The following is a 15,180-nucleotide window of genomic DNA, read 5'->3' on the forward strand; positions in this document are numbered from 1 at the left end:
CAGCACAATCTGTGTCGTGGCTAATATGTTATTGACCTGTAGTTACAGGTAATTAAAAAAGAGCAGGGCCGACAAAGTAGGCAGAGCAGGCAACTAACCCGTTCGAGTTTTCGAAAAAGCAGACACGGCACTGGTGAAAGAGTATAGTGTTGAGGCAGATTTAAACTCGACAACGAAACAACAAAGGCATTACAAAGAGGAGACAATTCAAGAGCTACTGGGCAGCGTTGGCTGATTTTCATTCATGCTTCATCAGTGTCTAATTCAATAGCTGTTTATCAGGATATTGAGTGTCCCTTCAAACTGACACTCAATATGCTGACCCTCATGCTAAAACCGCTTACAGCGGCGAAATGTGTGCTACCATTTCAAATGTGCATGTTTGATTTCCTCTAACCTTGACTCTCTCTTTGCGTAGGAAGTAGGCAGTCGCGTGCAGCACGTCTGCGGCGTGCGTGGAGTTGTGGTACGCGTTGGACGAGTGGTAGCTGGCCTCCATCACCTGCAGCCAGGAGCGCAGCGTGGCTTCGGAGCAGTTGAGGAACTCGCACACTCCAAAGCTCGTGAAGATCTTCAGCCCGAGGTAAGTCAGCGGTCTGCAAGGGTCACAGAGTGAATCTAAATGGACAGTGCAGGTTTCAGCAACATCAACTTTACTTTTGATTTAGCCGTCTTAAATGCATCCTCATCTACTTTGAAGGTTTGTTTTAGAACACGATGTACGACCTAAAACAGAGAGTTTGTTGTTCAAACGTGAGCACAGCTGACTTTCTGTGGATCAAATTTGCTTTTGTAGATCAATACCACTCGTGTCCGTCCATATAGTAAGTGGCCGTCTGCAGCTTGTTCGCTTATATTAGCATAAAGAAAACAACGGAAAACAAAGTGGAAAGTGCTCCGAGAATAGATGCCTCTGAGGTTGAGGTTGAGGTTGAGGTTCTACCTGGAACCATTTGCTTCTGAAAATCCCTTTCCCGAAAGAAAGGGTTTTTCAAGGGTTCTTGGTAACACTTATGGTTCCAGTAAGAACCATTTAGATCCAGAGAACCCTTTAAAACCCCTTTCCCGAATAAAGGGTTTTAAAAGGGTTCTTGGAACCTTTGTAAAAAGGTTCTAATTGGAGCCAAAAAGGGTTCTCCTATGAGGATAAGCCGAAGAACCTTATATGGTTCTACTTAGCACTTTTATTTCTAAGAGTGTAAGATCCAGATCATGTCCAAATCAGCACCAAATTTTACCTCTTCATGGATATTAGTACCCGAAATACTTCAGACATTAAAATTAGAAGGGTTACACACTTTTAATGCTGAGGCAGAATATTGTATTTTAATGACTTCGAGTACCAATGTTCTGAATGAATTCCTTTGAAAAGGTCAGAAATCACAGCTGTTTGTTTCTCCTGCAAAACTGCAAACTGCAGAAGTGGCTCTGTGCTAAGCTAACCTAACCACCGAGTAAACGTGAGTAACATCAGTGTTCTCATCCAACTGAAACCAAAACAAAAGTGGAAAAAATAATCTATTTATTTAATGTATTTTATCCAATAAATCTTACCAACCCTAAAGACATTTTATTCAAAATAGCAATTGTTCCCTTCAAACTTATTTGCTTTAGTCAAAGAACCAGCAAAACTGTTTTCAGCTGTGCTAACATCATTGCACAAGGGTTTTCAAGGGTTTTCTCATCATCCAATAGCCTTCGAACGCCATTAGCAAACACAATGTACCATTAGAACACTGGTGAGATGGTTTCTGGAAATGGGCCTCTATACACCTATGTACATATTCCATGTATGTAAAAAACAGACGTTTGCAGCTAGAACAGTCGTTTACCACATTAACCATGTATAGAGTGTCTTTCTGGAACTTTGAGAAAGTGACCCCAAACTTTTGAACGACATGGTATCTACATTTTTCAAAGAAAGACATCGACTTTCCAAATGATAGACAACTTCCATGTAAAAAAGGGTTCATATACTGTTTTTCTGAGCCTCCTTTAGGCCTTTTTCTTTACCTCTTGTGCGTAGCTGCCTCCAGCTCGAGGATGTTGAACTCCCAGCATTCCTCATCATTCAGCATCTCTGCGATGGATGGAGGAACGTCACTCAGAGTGACCGGAATGGCCAGCTGGCTCTGACTCATATCTGTCAGATAGACACGCACACGCAAAGGTGATTTCACCATATATGGGGCAAAGATTTGATGGATAAATACCACATTTGGCCCTCTGATAGTATATACTGTATGAGCGAACATACTGCTTAATTGTCTTACTGAGTGAATCTGATCCTTTCAAACTCTGCCAAGAAGACGGTGTGTGTGAAAAACTTGATGAACAACAGTTTCTTGGAAAAAAAAAAAGGCTCTTAATTTAGATCTTCTTAACTTAAGTGCTCTTGTGACTGTAATAACCGTAAGCGTAGCATTCACATTCTAGGAGGATAAAGAACATTGTGAAGCTTTCCGCATAATAATAACCACCTTCATCTTCATATTTATTCATGAGATTCACTCATGTTTCATAATCCCTGTGATGAAGGAGAACCACGGGCCAAAAACGTGTTCTGCTTGCTGTTAACGCGAACATTAACTGAGTGATGTTCAGCTTGTCTTCTGGTTCATCTATCATATCGTCCTGATTTGTCTCCGATAAGTTGGACAACCTGCATCTTTATTAGTACATGGAGTTCAGTTATGTCACTTCATTCCCAGCAAATCTCCGACTGCATTATCACTCTCATCAGCCTTGATTAGTGAAAATGGCTTGAGCAGTGTGCAAGGCTAAGAGGTAACTATAATCTATCCATCATCCATCCATCCATCATCTACCACTTAATCCTTTGAGGTTGACATTGGGTGAAGGGCAGGCTAACCCCTGGACAGGTCACCAGCTTATCACAGGACCAACATACAAGAGACAAACAGCCCCACACTAACATTAACCACAGTCATTTGCACGACATCCATGATCTTCCAACAGTGTTTTGTCAACATAGCTGCTGTGCAAACGGCCCATTGATCCCAATCTGACTTTGAAGTGTAGATATATACGACAGCGCTGTACATGAAATGATCAGTGCCGTGTTGTCACGATTCTTTGGCTCATTAAAACTTACTTTTGCAGAAAACATATTCATTTCCAGAGAGTCTTCGAAGTCCATCCTATAAAGAAAAACAAGATCCCGTTGTGAGGCTATTATATAATAATCATTAGCAGTTGTAGTATTGTCATCATTATTATATTATGCAACTGCATGTTTCCTTTCACCCCAACCGGTCTAGGCAGATGGCCGCACATCTTTGAGTCTGGTTCTGTCAGGGATTTCTCTCCACTGATGCCTAGTATTTGCTCATTGTGTGAACTGTTGGGTTTCTATTCTCTTTATAATATTGTAATCTTGAGATAATGTATGTTTTGTATGTATGATTTGGCGCTATACAAATCTAAGTTACCCAGTGTGCAAAGCTGCGACTTCTTGTCCTTCTGCGGTGACACAGATACAGATACACAGACTTATGCAAACCTACCACTTATCTTGGTGAACTAACTCCCAATATTCACTCAACAGCAGTAACGCTGATACATGTGTAATTTCCTTCGCAGAATCTTTTTAAAATTCCATTCAAATTTTGCGATAATCATCTTTAACCTCCATATGAGGGTTGTAGGAGGGCGCTTGAGCTGACATAGGGCAAAGGCAGGGTACACCCGGGACAGGTCAGGGCGACACATTGAGACAAACAACCTCTTTAGATGCTAAATTTAGAATCTGCCTTCTCCCCAAATCTGCATGGTTTTGAACCTGGAGAAAACCTTGCGAGTGAGAGCTGCTTACGCTCATGAGTCCCCCAACCAGGTCGTTGGTGTGGGGGTCGTCTTCTTTCGCGGCCAGCTGTGGGGAGTAGAGTTCGGTTGTTCTCAGGATCTCCAGCACGCGATCCAGAGCCTCGGCCACCGTTACCGGACTGCTCTCCTGAGCTGCGTTGATGATGTTAATTACCTGGGGAAGAAGGAGGGGAGTAAACACGAACGTTAATCATCGCAGAACAGTTGCTACATACGTAGAATGGAAACACGCAAAAAGAGGCCTCTGCAAGGCACGTCACAACAGAGCGCTCCTTTCTTTATGCGTTCTGAGATGTGCATGTGACGCCGGACAAATCTTGACTGGGGCAAAACGGCTAAATACAGACACTTAACACATACAGACACAAACACACAAGGACATCACAAGACCTGCAGGATGCCGGATGCAGAGCAGCAACGTGACCTACTGTATACTGTACAGTACATCTTCAAGTTATGATCCGGCCTTCAGCTTGGTTTAGGTTTTGTGGTGTCATGGCCGTGGAACCTTTGGAGAACACCGATCGCTATAGCTAACTATCTAGCTATATAGTTAAACGGTAGCTTTGATTCCCGGCTCTGCTAGTCTACATGCCAAAGTGTCCTTGGGCAAGACACTTGCCCCTGACTGGCAACGTGTGAATGGGTATGAATGGTGAGCTGTGTGAATGGGTGAATGACAAAACTGTCGAGTAAAGCATCTTTTAGTGGTTATCAAGACTAAAAAAGCTCTGTTTATTAATACAGACCATTTACTACCATGGTCTTAAAATGAACCACTTCCTGTAGCCCTGGAATGACACCGGGGGGCAACACGAGCTCTAAACACTGCTTAGCTGTGAAACACAACACAACTTTATTAACATTTAAAAGTGCACGCATTACAGTTTTAACACATCCAAGTCCAAAAAAGACACAAGGCTCCGACACAGCGTTATCCATTCTGCAAACTACTATCCATGATGTGCTAAGTATTGTGGCTGCCTAGAAAGCAGAGAAACAACGAGCTGTTTCTTTCCTTTCTCGGAAGCTGCACACACTCGCATCACACACACACACATATTTGTATATATTTATCTCGAGTAATCAGAATTTCATAGCCTTAACTCGGCCACACAATTCACTGAACTGTCACTAAGGATCTGAACAGATAATCATAACTCAGAAGCAGCAGCTTCCCATTATCGGGACTCATTTTAAAAATAATCGAGTGTATGAATGGAGTTCTGTCTGGATAAAGACAGTAAGTCGGTTTCCACCTTTCGGACAGTTCCTCCGATCATTATGCAGAGGCCCAGCGTCCGCCCCTGCCCACCTTCCCATCCACTTTCTTGGAAGCCGAGCTTCCGCGGAAGTCACGTTTTTTGCCGCATTTGTCCGATCACGGTCGAGTGGTGCCATCCCATAGAGAACAGTTTAAGCTGAGCTTCAAGTGGTTTTACGAGGAATACGAAAATGCGATAAACAGCTGATTCTGAACAAACTAGTGACACGTTCTAGCCCACATTTAGCATTGTAATTAATAACTAGGCCCGTATGTTGGCAAGGAAGACAGTTTTTTATCATGATGCAACATAAATATGCCCATTTATTACTGAATATTTACGTGTGTATTTGACGGCTTATTACCCTGCACTTGTTAATGACCGGGCAAAACAAAGCAGTAACCATGGCAACAGCTCAGCGTCACAGACATTAACTTTATGCCTGAAATGCTTGAAATCTTTGAGAATGCTTGAATTCTAATGTTTGGAAAGTACTTGAGTTTTGCTTGAAAATCTAAAAAAAAATAATTTAACTACATTTCTTTCACAACAAACAGCTTTGTGGCGGCGTAGTTTGCTTATTGACCTACATCACATACATAAAAACCGCTTCATGAGTTTTCATTTCATTGCTTATTCTTCCACCAATAAACATTGCATTGGTTTGTTTACACAAAAACACTGAGAGAAATAATCATTTTGAGTATGCATGTGTCACTTTCCACAGCTGTACTGTGCTGGAAAAGCTTGAAAAGGGACAATGAAAGTGCTTGATATAGACCTCACTTTGCGCAAGCCGACCTCGTTCATGCCCTTATACGCGTACACAGGGTTTTTGAAAAATGCGACCAATGCAGCTTCACATCACATTAGGTGTCTATTAAAAGCCGTATATTACCTCGTCTGAACCTAGACGTTGATGAGGTAAACGCTCAATTACTGGATCAGTCAAACTACGTTTAGGCAGTGAAGACAGCTGTAATGGACACTGAATTGCTATTTGGCATGGGCAGAACTGACTAAAACGCATAAAAGTGAGCAAACCGGTCTCGTGTTGTAGTGTATGGAGGTGACACGGTGAAATTATATATATATTGCAGTGAAACAAGCTGGTAGTGGGCCACAAAAGAACTTAATTATTGGTGAGAATCCAACATGAGAAACCTGAAGACTGCTGGTGAAGGAATCTCTGCGCTCCGAGTGATTTCTTGTCACTGGAAGCATTTTAAAGTGATGATAAACCTCGCATAAGGATTCCATATGAACCTGTTGCAGAAAACTTACAGTCTATCCTCACTGAGCCAATCAATGATCAACCCAATGGATTAAAATCTAAATAATAAGTGGTGATATACAGTTGTGCTCATAAGTTGACATACCCTGGCAGAATTGACTATTTCTTGGCCATTTTTCGAAGAATACGAATGATGACACAAACTATCCAAAAACATGATGCCTTGAATCGGTAAGCATAAACAAAAGTGATCAGTTGAAATGAACTGAAAACTGACATTGCTTTGTTTGCATAGGACATACTGTACAAAGTAGTAGGTCAGCGTACCTTGGTGATGGGAGCCTCAATGGTCATAGAGTGAATCCTGGCAACGGAGGAATATCTTCGATTCTGTAAACTGGAAGCTGTAATTGATAAAATAAATATTATATCCATATGTGTATATATATGTATATTTATGTACATATGTGTATATGTATATATTTTTTATACATGTATATGTATACATATACATATGTGTGTGTGTATATATATATATATGTATATGTATACATATACGTGTGTATATATGTATATTATGTATACATATATGTGAGTGTATATATATGTATATGTATACATATATGTGAGTATATATGTATATTATGTATACATATATGTGAGTGTATATATATGTATATGTATACGAGTATATATGTATATGTATACATATATGTGAATATATATATATGTATACATATATGTGAATATATATGTATACATATGTGAGTATATATATGTATATATATGTATATGTATGTATATATATACCTATGTGTGTATATTTATGTATAGTGGTTTTACGAGGAATACGAAAATGTGATAAACAGCTGATTCTGAACAAACTAGTGACACGTTCTAGTCCACATTTAGCATTGTAATTAATAACTAGGCCTGTATGTTGGCAAGGAAGACAGTTTTTTATCATGATGCAACATAAATATGCCCATTTATTATTGAATATTTACGTGTGTATTTGACGGATAATTACCCTGCACTTGTTAATGACCGGGCAAAACAAAGCAGTAACCATGGCAACAGTTCAGCATCAAAGACATTAACTGCAGTCACGGTTCATACGGGTGCTTGAAATCTGTATACCTATGTGTGTGTGTATATATGTATATGTATACCTATGTGTGTGTATATATATGTATATGTGTGTGTATGTGTGTGTATATATATATGTATATGTGTGTGTATGTATATGTATACGTGTGTGTATATATATGTATATGTATACGTGTGTGTATATATATGTATATGTATACGTGTGTGTATATATATGTATATGTATACATGTGTGTATATGTATGTATATGTATTCATGTGTGTATATATATGTATATGTATACATATGTGTATATAAGCATATTGCACATCTTAGATTCATGTTTTGATTAGAGAAGAAAAGAGACAGGTGAAGGAAGGAGAAGCATCACTCGACTGAAAATAGAAGCAGCTGCGTCAAAGTCAGCTACGGAATCATGTCGTCGGCCCACACCGCGTCTTTTTAGGAAATCTTTAACTCGAGTGCCTTTCATAACAAAGCCTGACTCATTCACGTATGTACACCGCTTCCATTCCTCATCCCTCTCTCTTTGCTCCATTCTTCCTTTGTGTTCCTGCTTATTGTCCCCCCCCCACCCACCTCCCCCCCTCGTCGTCGTCATCTCCCCACTTCCATTCTCCGCCCTTCACCGCTCGTCTTCCCTCGCACGGCTCGAAGTGGAGCTCCGTCTACTTAAATGAGATAATTAGGTTGGGTGCGACGAGCCTCACCGTCACTGCCGCGTGAGCTGAGCGATCTGGCGTCCATCGAGTCTTTCCTCCTGTCTCGGTGACGTAGAGAGTGGCAATCTGTGGAGGAGCAGCAGCACAGGGGAAAATAATGAATGTTACATGGACAGTTATTGTTCAGACAGCGTTTCCCAAATCTTGCCCCAGTTGTGCCTCTTATTCAAATTGTCCCACTCCTCAAAAGGTGAACCAGAATATGTGTGTCCTTGTTTCTTAGATGGTGACTGAGACGTAATTTCTACTTTTCTCCCTTTTAAAACCCTTTATTCAGGAAAGGGGATTTAAAGGGTTCCCTGGATCAAAAAGGACCCTTTTGGAACCCTTATTTCTGAGAGTGTGGAGGCACAGAAACTGCTGGTCTACTGCTGTCTGAACTAGATTTGAAACACCTACGTCACGCCACATTTCAACTCAATGATGGAGGCAACAGTGGACCAACAACTCCTGAGTATTGTGGCACAATTTTCTCCATGGGCTTTTGGTGCAGGAGTTATTTACATTTTCACATATTTAGACTTTGGTGTAATAACCTTCTGTTGACTTCAGCATTAGATGTGTTAGGTTACCTGAGTGAGAATGTTCCCCACTGCATCTCTCTTCTCTGTTGTATTTGTGAACCTGGCAAAAGAAAAGAAGAGAGCAGGAGTGGGTTATAGTCAAAGTCTGGAAAACTAAACTAGAGTCGGTCTGATTTCCTGCTCCTTGAGAGCAACACGCTGTCCAGTAACACAGACATGAGGTGAGTCAGCGGTGTAATATACTCAAGGGGAATGATTACATCTTGGTTCAACAGGCTGGTGTATTTTCACACAGCTGAGTTTGTTAGTTGGGAATCCTGACTATAAGCTAATAACTAAATTTAAAGGTCCCATATTATACCCTGTTTCTCCAAGTTAACCTAGTTCCCTGGTGTCCTATTAAACATGTCTGTGACATGCTTTGGTCAAAATACCATAAGGATGAAGCACCACAACAGTTCAATCACTCTGCCAAAACAGCCCTGTTCAGAACACTCTGTTTAGTAGTATCTCTTTAGGTCCACCTTAAAGGTCCACCTTAATAAAAAGGAAAAGGACACTTAAGGGACAGGAAATGACATCAGCCACAGAGGCTACTGGGAGCTAATAGCAGTTGGTATTGTGGAAAAGTGATAATTTGCAGTTATTTTATATAACATGTATCCACTGGACAGATAAATCCTCTGAGGCTGGAAGTTTGTGTAGAACTCTGTGCTGCACTGTGGAGCCAAGAATATAACTTTTTGCGGACTTTACGGTTTTCGGATTCTGTTGCCCTCGCCAGCACTCTCGTGTGCTTTATCTCCTAAAAAAAAACCAATAAACCGTGTGAATCTGTCTTTTTAAAATCTACATCAGTGTAGAATGCAAGCACACACAGCATGAATAAAAACGTCATTGAACTGGTTGCAATATGCAACTTCACCCCTAGATGCCACTAAATCCTACACACTGGTCATTTTAGTGCAGAGTGATGGAAAAAAACCCACCACATATTTTGTTGTATTTGTTGCTTCTGAGTCACATTTAACCAAACGGGTGAGCCATTAAATCGTTTCATCATCACAACAATATATTTCCATACAGGTGACGTCATGCACAGAACATCGTGTTGGTCACACTCAGGATATGCAGATATAAGTCTCTAATCCACTTACAGGAGATTTTCCTCACACACCGACTCCCTGCACCTTAGCATATTCCTGACGGGGCTTCATGCACATTTATTTGGTACATAGTCGATGGTTACATAAAAAATGAATTGTAAATTACTTCATTTTTAATATACAAAATCAGAACATTTAGATTAAATGTCTGTTGCTTGCCATTGTCGCTTATGTTCTCTTGTTGCAGTCGTATTTTTAAAAATTTCCTTTAAAGTTGCCTGCTCTCAGTGCTTCAGTGCGTCCCATACTCAGTAAATAGGATTAAGATAGTATAAACACATCTAATGACATACAAGGTTGCCAGATGTAACTGGCTGCATTTTAATGGTCTTCTTGCGCTGCAAAGCACAAACAGATTTCAATAAATGAATAAATAATAATAATAATAATAATAAAAAAAACATCTATTGGAATTACTTCACCAAAGCCAGGGCCATAGTTGAGATTAAGTTGACCCTTAATTGAAAGGGAAAGACAAACAAGATTGACCCTAAAGCTACTTTAAGTCAGGAGAGCTTAGACAAATACTGCTAACTAAACAACACAAAGAAATGGAAACGGTGGTCTGTAGCCAAGTGCCTGGGTGGGAAAAAGATGAGGAATTACGTGGGGTTGTTAAGTGCCACGAGGACAGTGTCCCAAACAAAGAGGCGGCATCACATCAGTGGTGTACTTAAAGAACCTCTGTGGCCTCGGATTGTTAGGCCTGGGTCATACATTGTGCATCTACAGCCGCAGGGTGCGTCTACGCAGTTCCACATGTGCATGAATGGCAGCAGATCCATTGGTACTATAAAATAAGGATCCACGTTAGTGTAGCTTTGGGTACTCGGTCTAGTCCAGTAGAGGCTGGCGATGAGCTGATACGATACTCGGCTAAATCACCGGATCAGAAAAATGTGTTGTGAACAGCTTGGTTGTTTAAAAGGTGTACTGACAGTTTCTAGCCATTTCTCGTTAGCTGCGATTTTTCACCCCCCATTTTTTGGACCAACGGGTTGTCCATGTGCGGTTACCACTAAACCTTTTCGCATAACCTCAAGCAAGCATCCATGGCTTCCATCTCAAGGCATCGTGGTAGTTCAAATGCCAGTGTGTCCTTGGGCAAGACACTTAAGCAACCCGTGTTGACGACTGGCGCGTGAATGGGTATGAAATTGTGGTGTAAAGCAGCTTTGAGTGGTGGTCAAGACTAGAAAAGTGCTATGTAAATACAGGCAGCAGATGTTTACTCGTGCGTGATGTCTTCATTCCGAAAAGATTATTTACGATTGGAATTTGCAGTTACATCAATTACATGGTCCCAAAATTGGATGATCCGATTGTGGTGTGCAAACGAGCTTTTTGGAACTTTTTTTGGAACTTTTTTTGGAACTGCACTTCAGGCACCCTTCGTCCTTTTCCAGCAGTAACAAAACAGAAATATGTCACGTTTTCTGTCGGACAAAACCAGGAAGTCCTGATCGGAACAACTGTTTTTATGAACACTGTTTCGTTGTCATGTTTACTGTACAGACTTTTATTCCGATTACTTGTGTCTCCCAAAACGTGAGTGAGCTACCATCTGGACTGGAAAGTGTTGCGTAACAACCCCAGCTAGTAAGATCAGTAAAGGTATGACCCAAGCTTTATAGGGATGAAGGTGTTGTAAAGATGCAGTGCATGTCTCATGGAACGAATTCTCAACATTTGCTCCAACTTTGCATCAGTTCCTATCTTTGATTTGTGGCACAAAATGCATACAATGACACTCTGATAATACCATCCAGTATGTTTTTGCATTTGGGGAAGACTCCCATGCTTTTGAGAATGGGATCATTTGCTGCCATGTCTAAGGATTCCCAATCCCGACGAGGTTGGAATGAGCGCTATTTGGCTTTGGCAAGCAGACGCCAGCGGCTGACTCACCTTATGTGCACATGATGAAAGAGAGCAATGCGCTAAAGCTAGTCCCAGTGCAGCTTTGCCTGAGGTATAAATAGCACTGGCGCCTGGCTGCTAGCCCTCGCAGGCCTTAGCCGTGGATCCCGGTGCTTAGCCCTAGCTTAGCAAAGAATGACGTTATTGGCCTGGAAGCCAGCTGAGAGCAATGACACACCTGCTTCAATGCAACTGTGCACACACACACACACACACACACACACACACACTCCTGAACAGAGCTAGTAGTTCTGGCAGAGGCTACGTGCCCTGTTGGAGTATTTAAATCTGACACTTCAGCCTCCAGCTCATTTGAAGGGTTTATGTAAAACTTAATGCAATCAATGCCTGAGTCCATTTTGGACTCACTCAATTATTTCTCTACCAGGCTTGATTGGGCCAAGCTGTACTGTAGCATTAGGGACCGCTGATGGACTGACATTTATTTAAGATACACAACAGCAAAACTGACTCACTGTGATCCTGAAAAGTGGGCTTATTCATGTCAAAAAGGAAGTATTTTCCATTCTAAGAGAGCTGCTTGTAGGCTGAGGATTTATCATGGGAAACCTACAAATCTGTCACTTTGGACATATTCGAGAGAAAGTTGTTTCAAGTTTCAAAGGGCTGCTTATGTAAAGGCACGATTAATCGTGAACATGGGACAGGCAGAGGAAGTTTGAATATGTTATTCTGATGTATCAGAATATGCTAATATCTGATAAAAGATAGAGATTTGTATTGCTGCACTTTAGTTTCACTTTTAGTTCTTTTATCGCTTGTCTGACTTTTTTTAGAAGTGCACTCGCTGGAAGCTTCCAGAGTTTCTTAGATCATACAACATCATACAGCAAAACCATAGATTAAAGCTCAAACAAAGAACGTGTATTTATTGATTGACTCACCTGATTATTGTTGTCAGTGTGAGGTCTCTTGATTGCTACAAAATGTCTGATTTTTCTGTGGAGAACAAAAAAAAGGAACCTGTCAGTGCTTTGTTGCCTCTTGAGAATCTAGAGTGTGAGATCAGTTCGGGTTTGTTTGTTTATGTGATTTTACCCTCCTTGGCCGATAACGGGCGTGATCTTCACGTGCTGTTGTATACTGTCGCCCGACTTTTTGCGGGCGTAGTAAATTCCCTGCCATTCCTTTGGAGGAAAACAAAACGGTTAGAAAAGAGTTGGTGTTATTTCATGGAGGGATGGATGGATGGATGGGTGAATCGACGAGTGACTCACCTTTCCTTTTTTGATACAGGTGTTGATGGTGTCCAGCAGGTCGGCTCTGTTCTTTTCGCTCTTTGGGAGTTCCGTCAATTCTTTCCCGATCAGCTCCCCCTTATGGTAGCCCATCATCCGCTCAAATGCCGGGTTCACATACTGGAACAAAACCAGGGAAGTGTTCATAGTTTATACATAGTTGTATACATAGTGCTGTACTGTTATAGATTTAGTGTAAGTACACTCTTAGACATAAGGGTTCCAAAAGGGTCCTTCTACAAGGGCTGAGGTTCTACCTGGAACCATTTGCTTCTGAAAAAACTCTTTCCCGAAGAAAGGGTTTTTCAAGGGTCCTTGGTAACACTAATGGTTCCAGAAAGAACCATTTTGATGCAGAGAACCCTTTAAAACCCCTTTCCTGAATAAAGGGTTTTAAAAGGGTTCTTGGTGGAACCCTCCAAAAGGGCTCCAGGTGGAACCTTCTACCTGGAGCGAAAAAAGGGTTCTCCTATGAGGACAAGCCGAAGAAGGCCGCAACTCCCAAGCGATTGTTTTTGGTGTCTTTTGACAAATTTACAGAATTGTAAATTAAGTGAATTTACCTAATTTCTTTTGAAAAATGATTTGTTTACCAATTCAACATAGTGTGAGTTTCACACATATGTAGCTGTAGCTGTGACTTAGTTGCTATTTCAGGCACACATTTGCTCTTGTCACAGTTTATATCCGTGATCTTCGGTCCCCATGTAGTAAGTTTGGGAAACACTGAACTAGATCATCATATCTACAGCCAAAAAATTGTCGCCAACAAATACAATATTCATTAGAGTTTGGGTTGTGTTTTAAGAATAACTGCAGCGGCAGCTGTTTTTGGAAATCATACCTACTTATCTAAATTAAAGTCTACATTTATAAACTGTTTTTTTTAAAAATAAAATTAAAGAGGCTGAGACCGACAGATGAGGGAAAGTATTGAGAGACAGACCTACATATTGTCTTGGTTATATCAACGGTCATTTTTTTTACATCTTGTGTGCGAGTGTGTGTGTACCTGTATTATGTGGTCCTCACTGGTGATTTCCACAGCCTCTTGACAGTGCTCCAAAGCAGTGAAGACAGAGTTACAAGCCCTGTGGATAAATCAGACCACGGCAACAAATAAATTACCTTTTGGCACTTGTTATCAAACGATGTTATGGTTGTTGCAAAAGTCTGAAGCCACCGATAGCCTTGTTAAATTTCCCTTTGGGAGTGGAAATGCTGATTTATTTTATATCTTTTATACATTCTGATTGGAATAGAAATGTATGAAGTTGGCTTAAAGTATTAACAAGCTTCCAGTCATGTACTGCACATGTAATTCTCAAGCATGTCTGGACTGAACCTTTTCACAGCAGCCATTTTTTTACATGAAATAGTCGCACGGATACAAGCGCTACCATTAGGGTTCCACAGAATCTTGCTGTTGTTCAAGTGTACAGTAGCTCAGTGGTAGTGTGAGTTGTCTTTCAACTGGAAGGGTGTGGGTTTGATTCCTGGCTCCACTAGGCGTCATGCCGACGTGTCCTAGGACGAGACGCTTAACCCCCACGTTGCTTCTGACTGCTATGGGTATGAAAGTTGGGTGATGCGCTGTATGAAAGTGTGAGTGAATGGGTGAATGGCAAATTGTGATTAAGACTAGAAAAGCGCTCTATAGACCATTTACAGGGAGGTCACACTATATAAATGACACTTTAACCTGCAGAACAGAAGTTAGTTTGTTATGAAAATGCTTGAAAAGATTGAGAAATTATTTTCAATGTTCATTATAACATAGTCAAAACAACAACTCTAATGGCTGCTTTAGACTTTTGCACACAACTGTATATGTATATATCTGTAACATTTGTATACACTACCGTTCAAAAGTTTGCGGTCACCGCCACCATTTTTGGGTGTTTTCCATTAAAAGTCACACTTGTATTCATCAAAAGAGTTGCAAAATGAATAGAAAATATAGTCAAGACATTGACAAGATTAGAAATAATGATTTGTATTCAAAATAATAATTTTACCCAGCTCAAGAACCAGCAAAACTATGCTATAACATCATTGCACAAGGGTTTTCAAGGGTTTACTAATCATCCAATAGCCTTCTAATTGGATTAGCAAACACAATGTACCATTAGA

General features: G+C 40.8%; 1 protein-coding gene across 1 annotated transcript in view; it reads right to left on the reverse strand.

Annotated features, from left to right (window-relative positions):
- The window catches only part of pde8b (phosphodiesterase 8B), a gene marked incomplete at its 5' end in the record, with an annotated part of 50,950 nt that overhangs the window by 6,292 nt on the left and 29,478 nt on the right, over positions 1–15,180 (reverse strand). The window contains 11 exons of the mRNA XM_083900038.1: positions 398–596; positions 2,014–2,143; positions 3,116–3,161; positions 3,836–4,000; positions 6,673–6,749; positions 8,167–8,244; positions 8,751–8,802; positions 12,694–12,748; positions 12,848–12,936; positions 13,027–13,167; positions 14,060–14,138. Of these exons, the coding sequence (XP_083756164.1) occupies positions 398–596; positions 2,014–2,143; positions 3,116–3,161; positions 3,836–4,000; positions 6,673–6,749; positions 8,167–8,244; positions 8,751–8,802; positions 12,694–12,748; positions 12,848–12,936; positions 13,027–13,167; positions 14,060–14,138 (1,111 nt within the window). The remainder of the gene's footprint in view (positions 1–397; positions 597–2,013; positions 2,144–3,115; positions 3,162–3,835; positions 4,001–6,672; positions 6,750–8,166; positions 8,245–8,750; positions 8,803–12,693; positions 12,749–12,847; positions 12,937–13,026; positions 13,168–14,059; positions 14,139–15,180) is intronic.

The sequence above is a fragment of the Microchirus variegatus genome (assembly GCF_963457635.1).
Source record: "Microchirus variegatus genome assembly, chromosome: 1".
NCBI lineage: Eukaryota > Metazoa > Chordata > Actinopteri > Pleuronectiformes > Soleidae > Microchirus > Microchirus variegatus.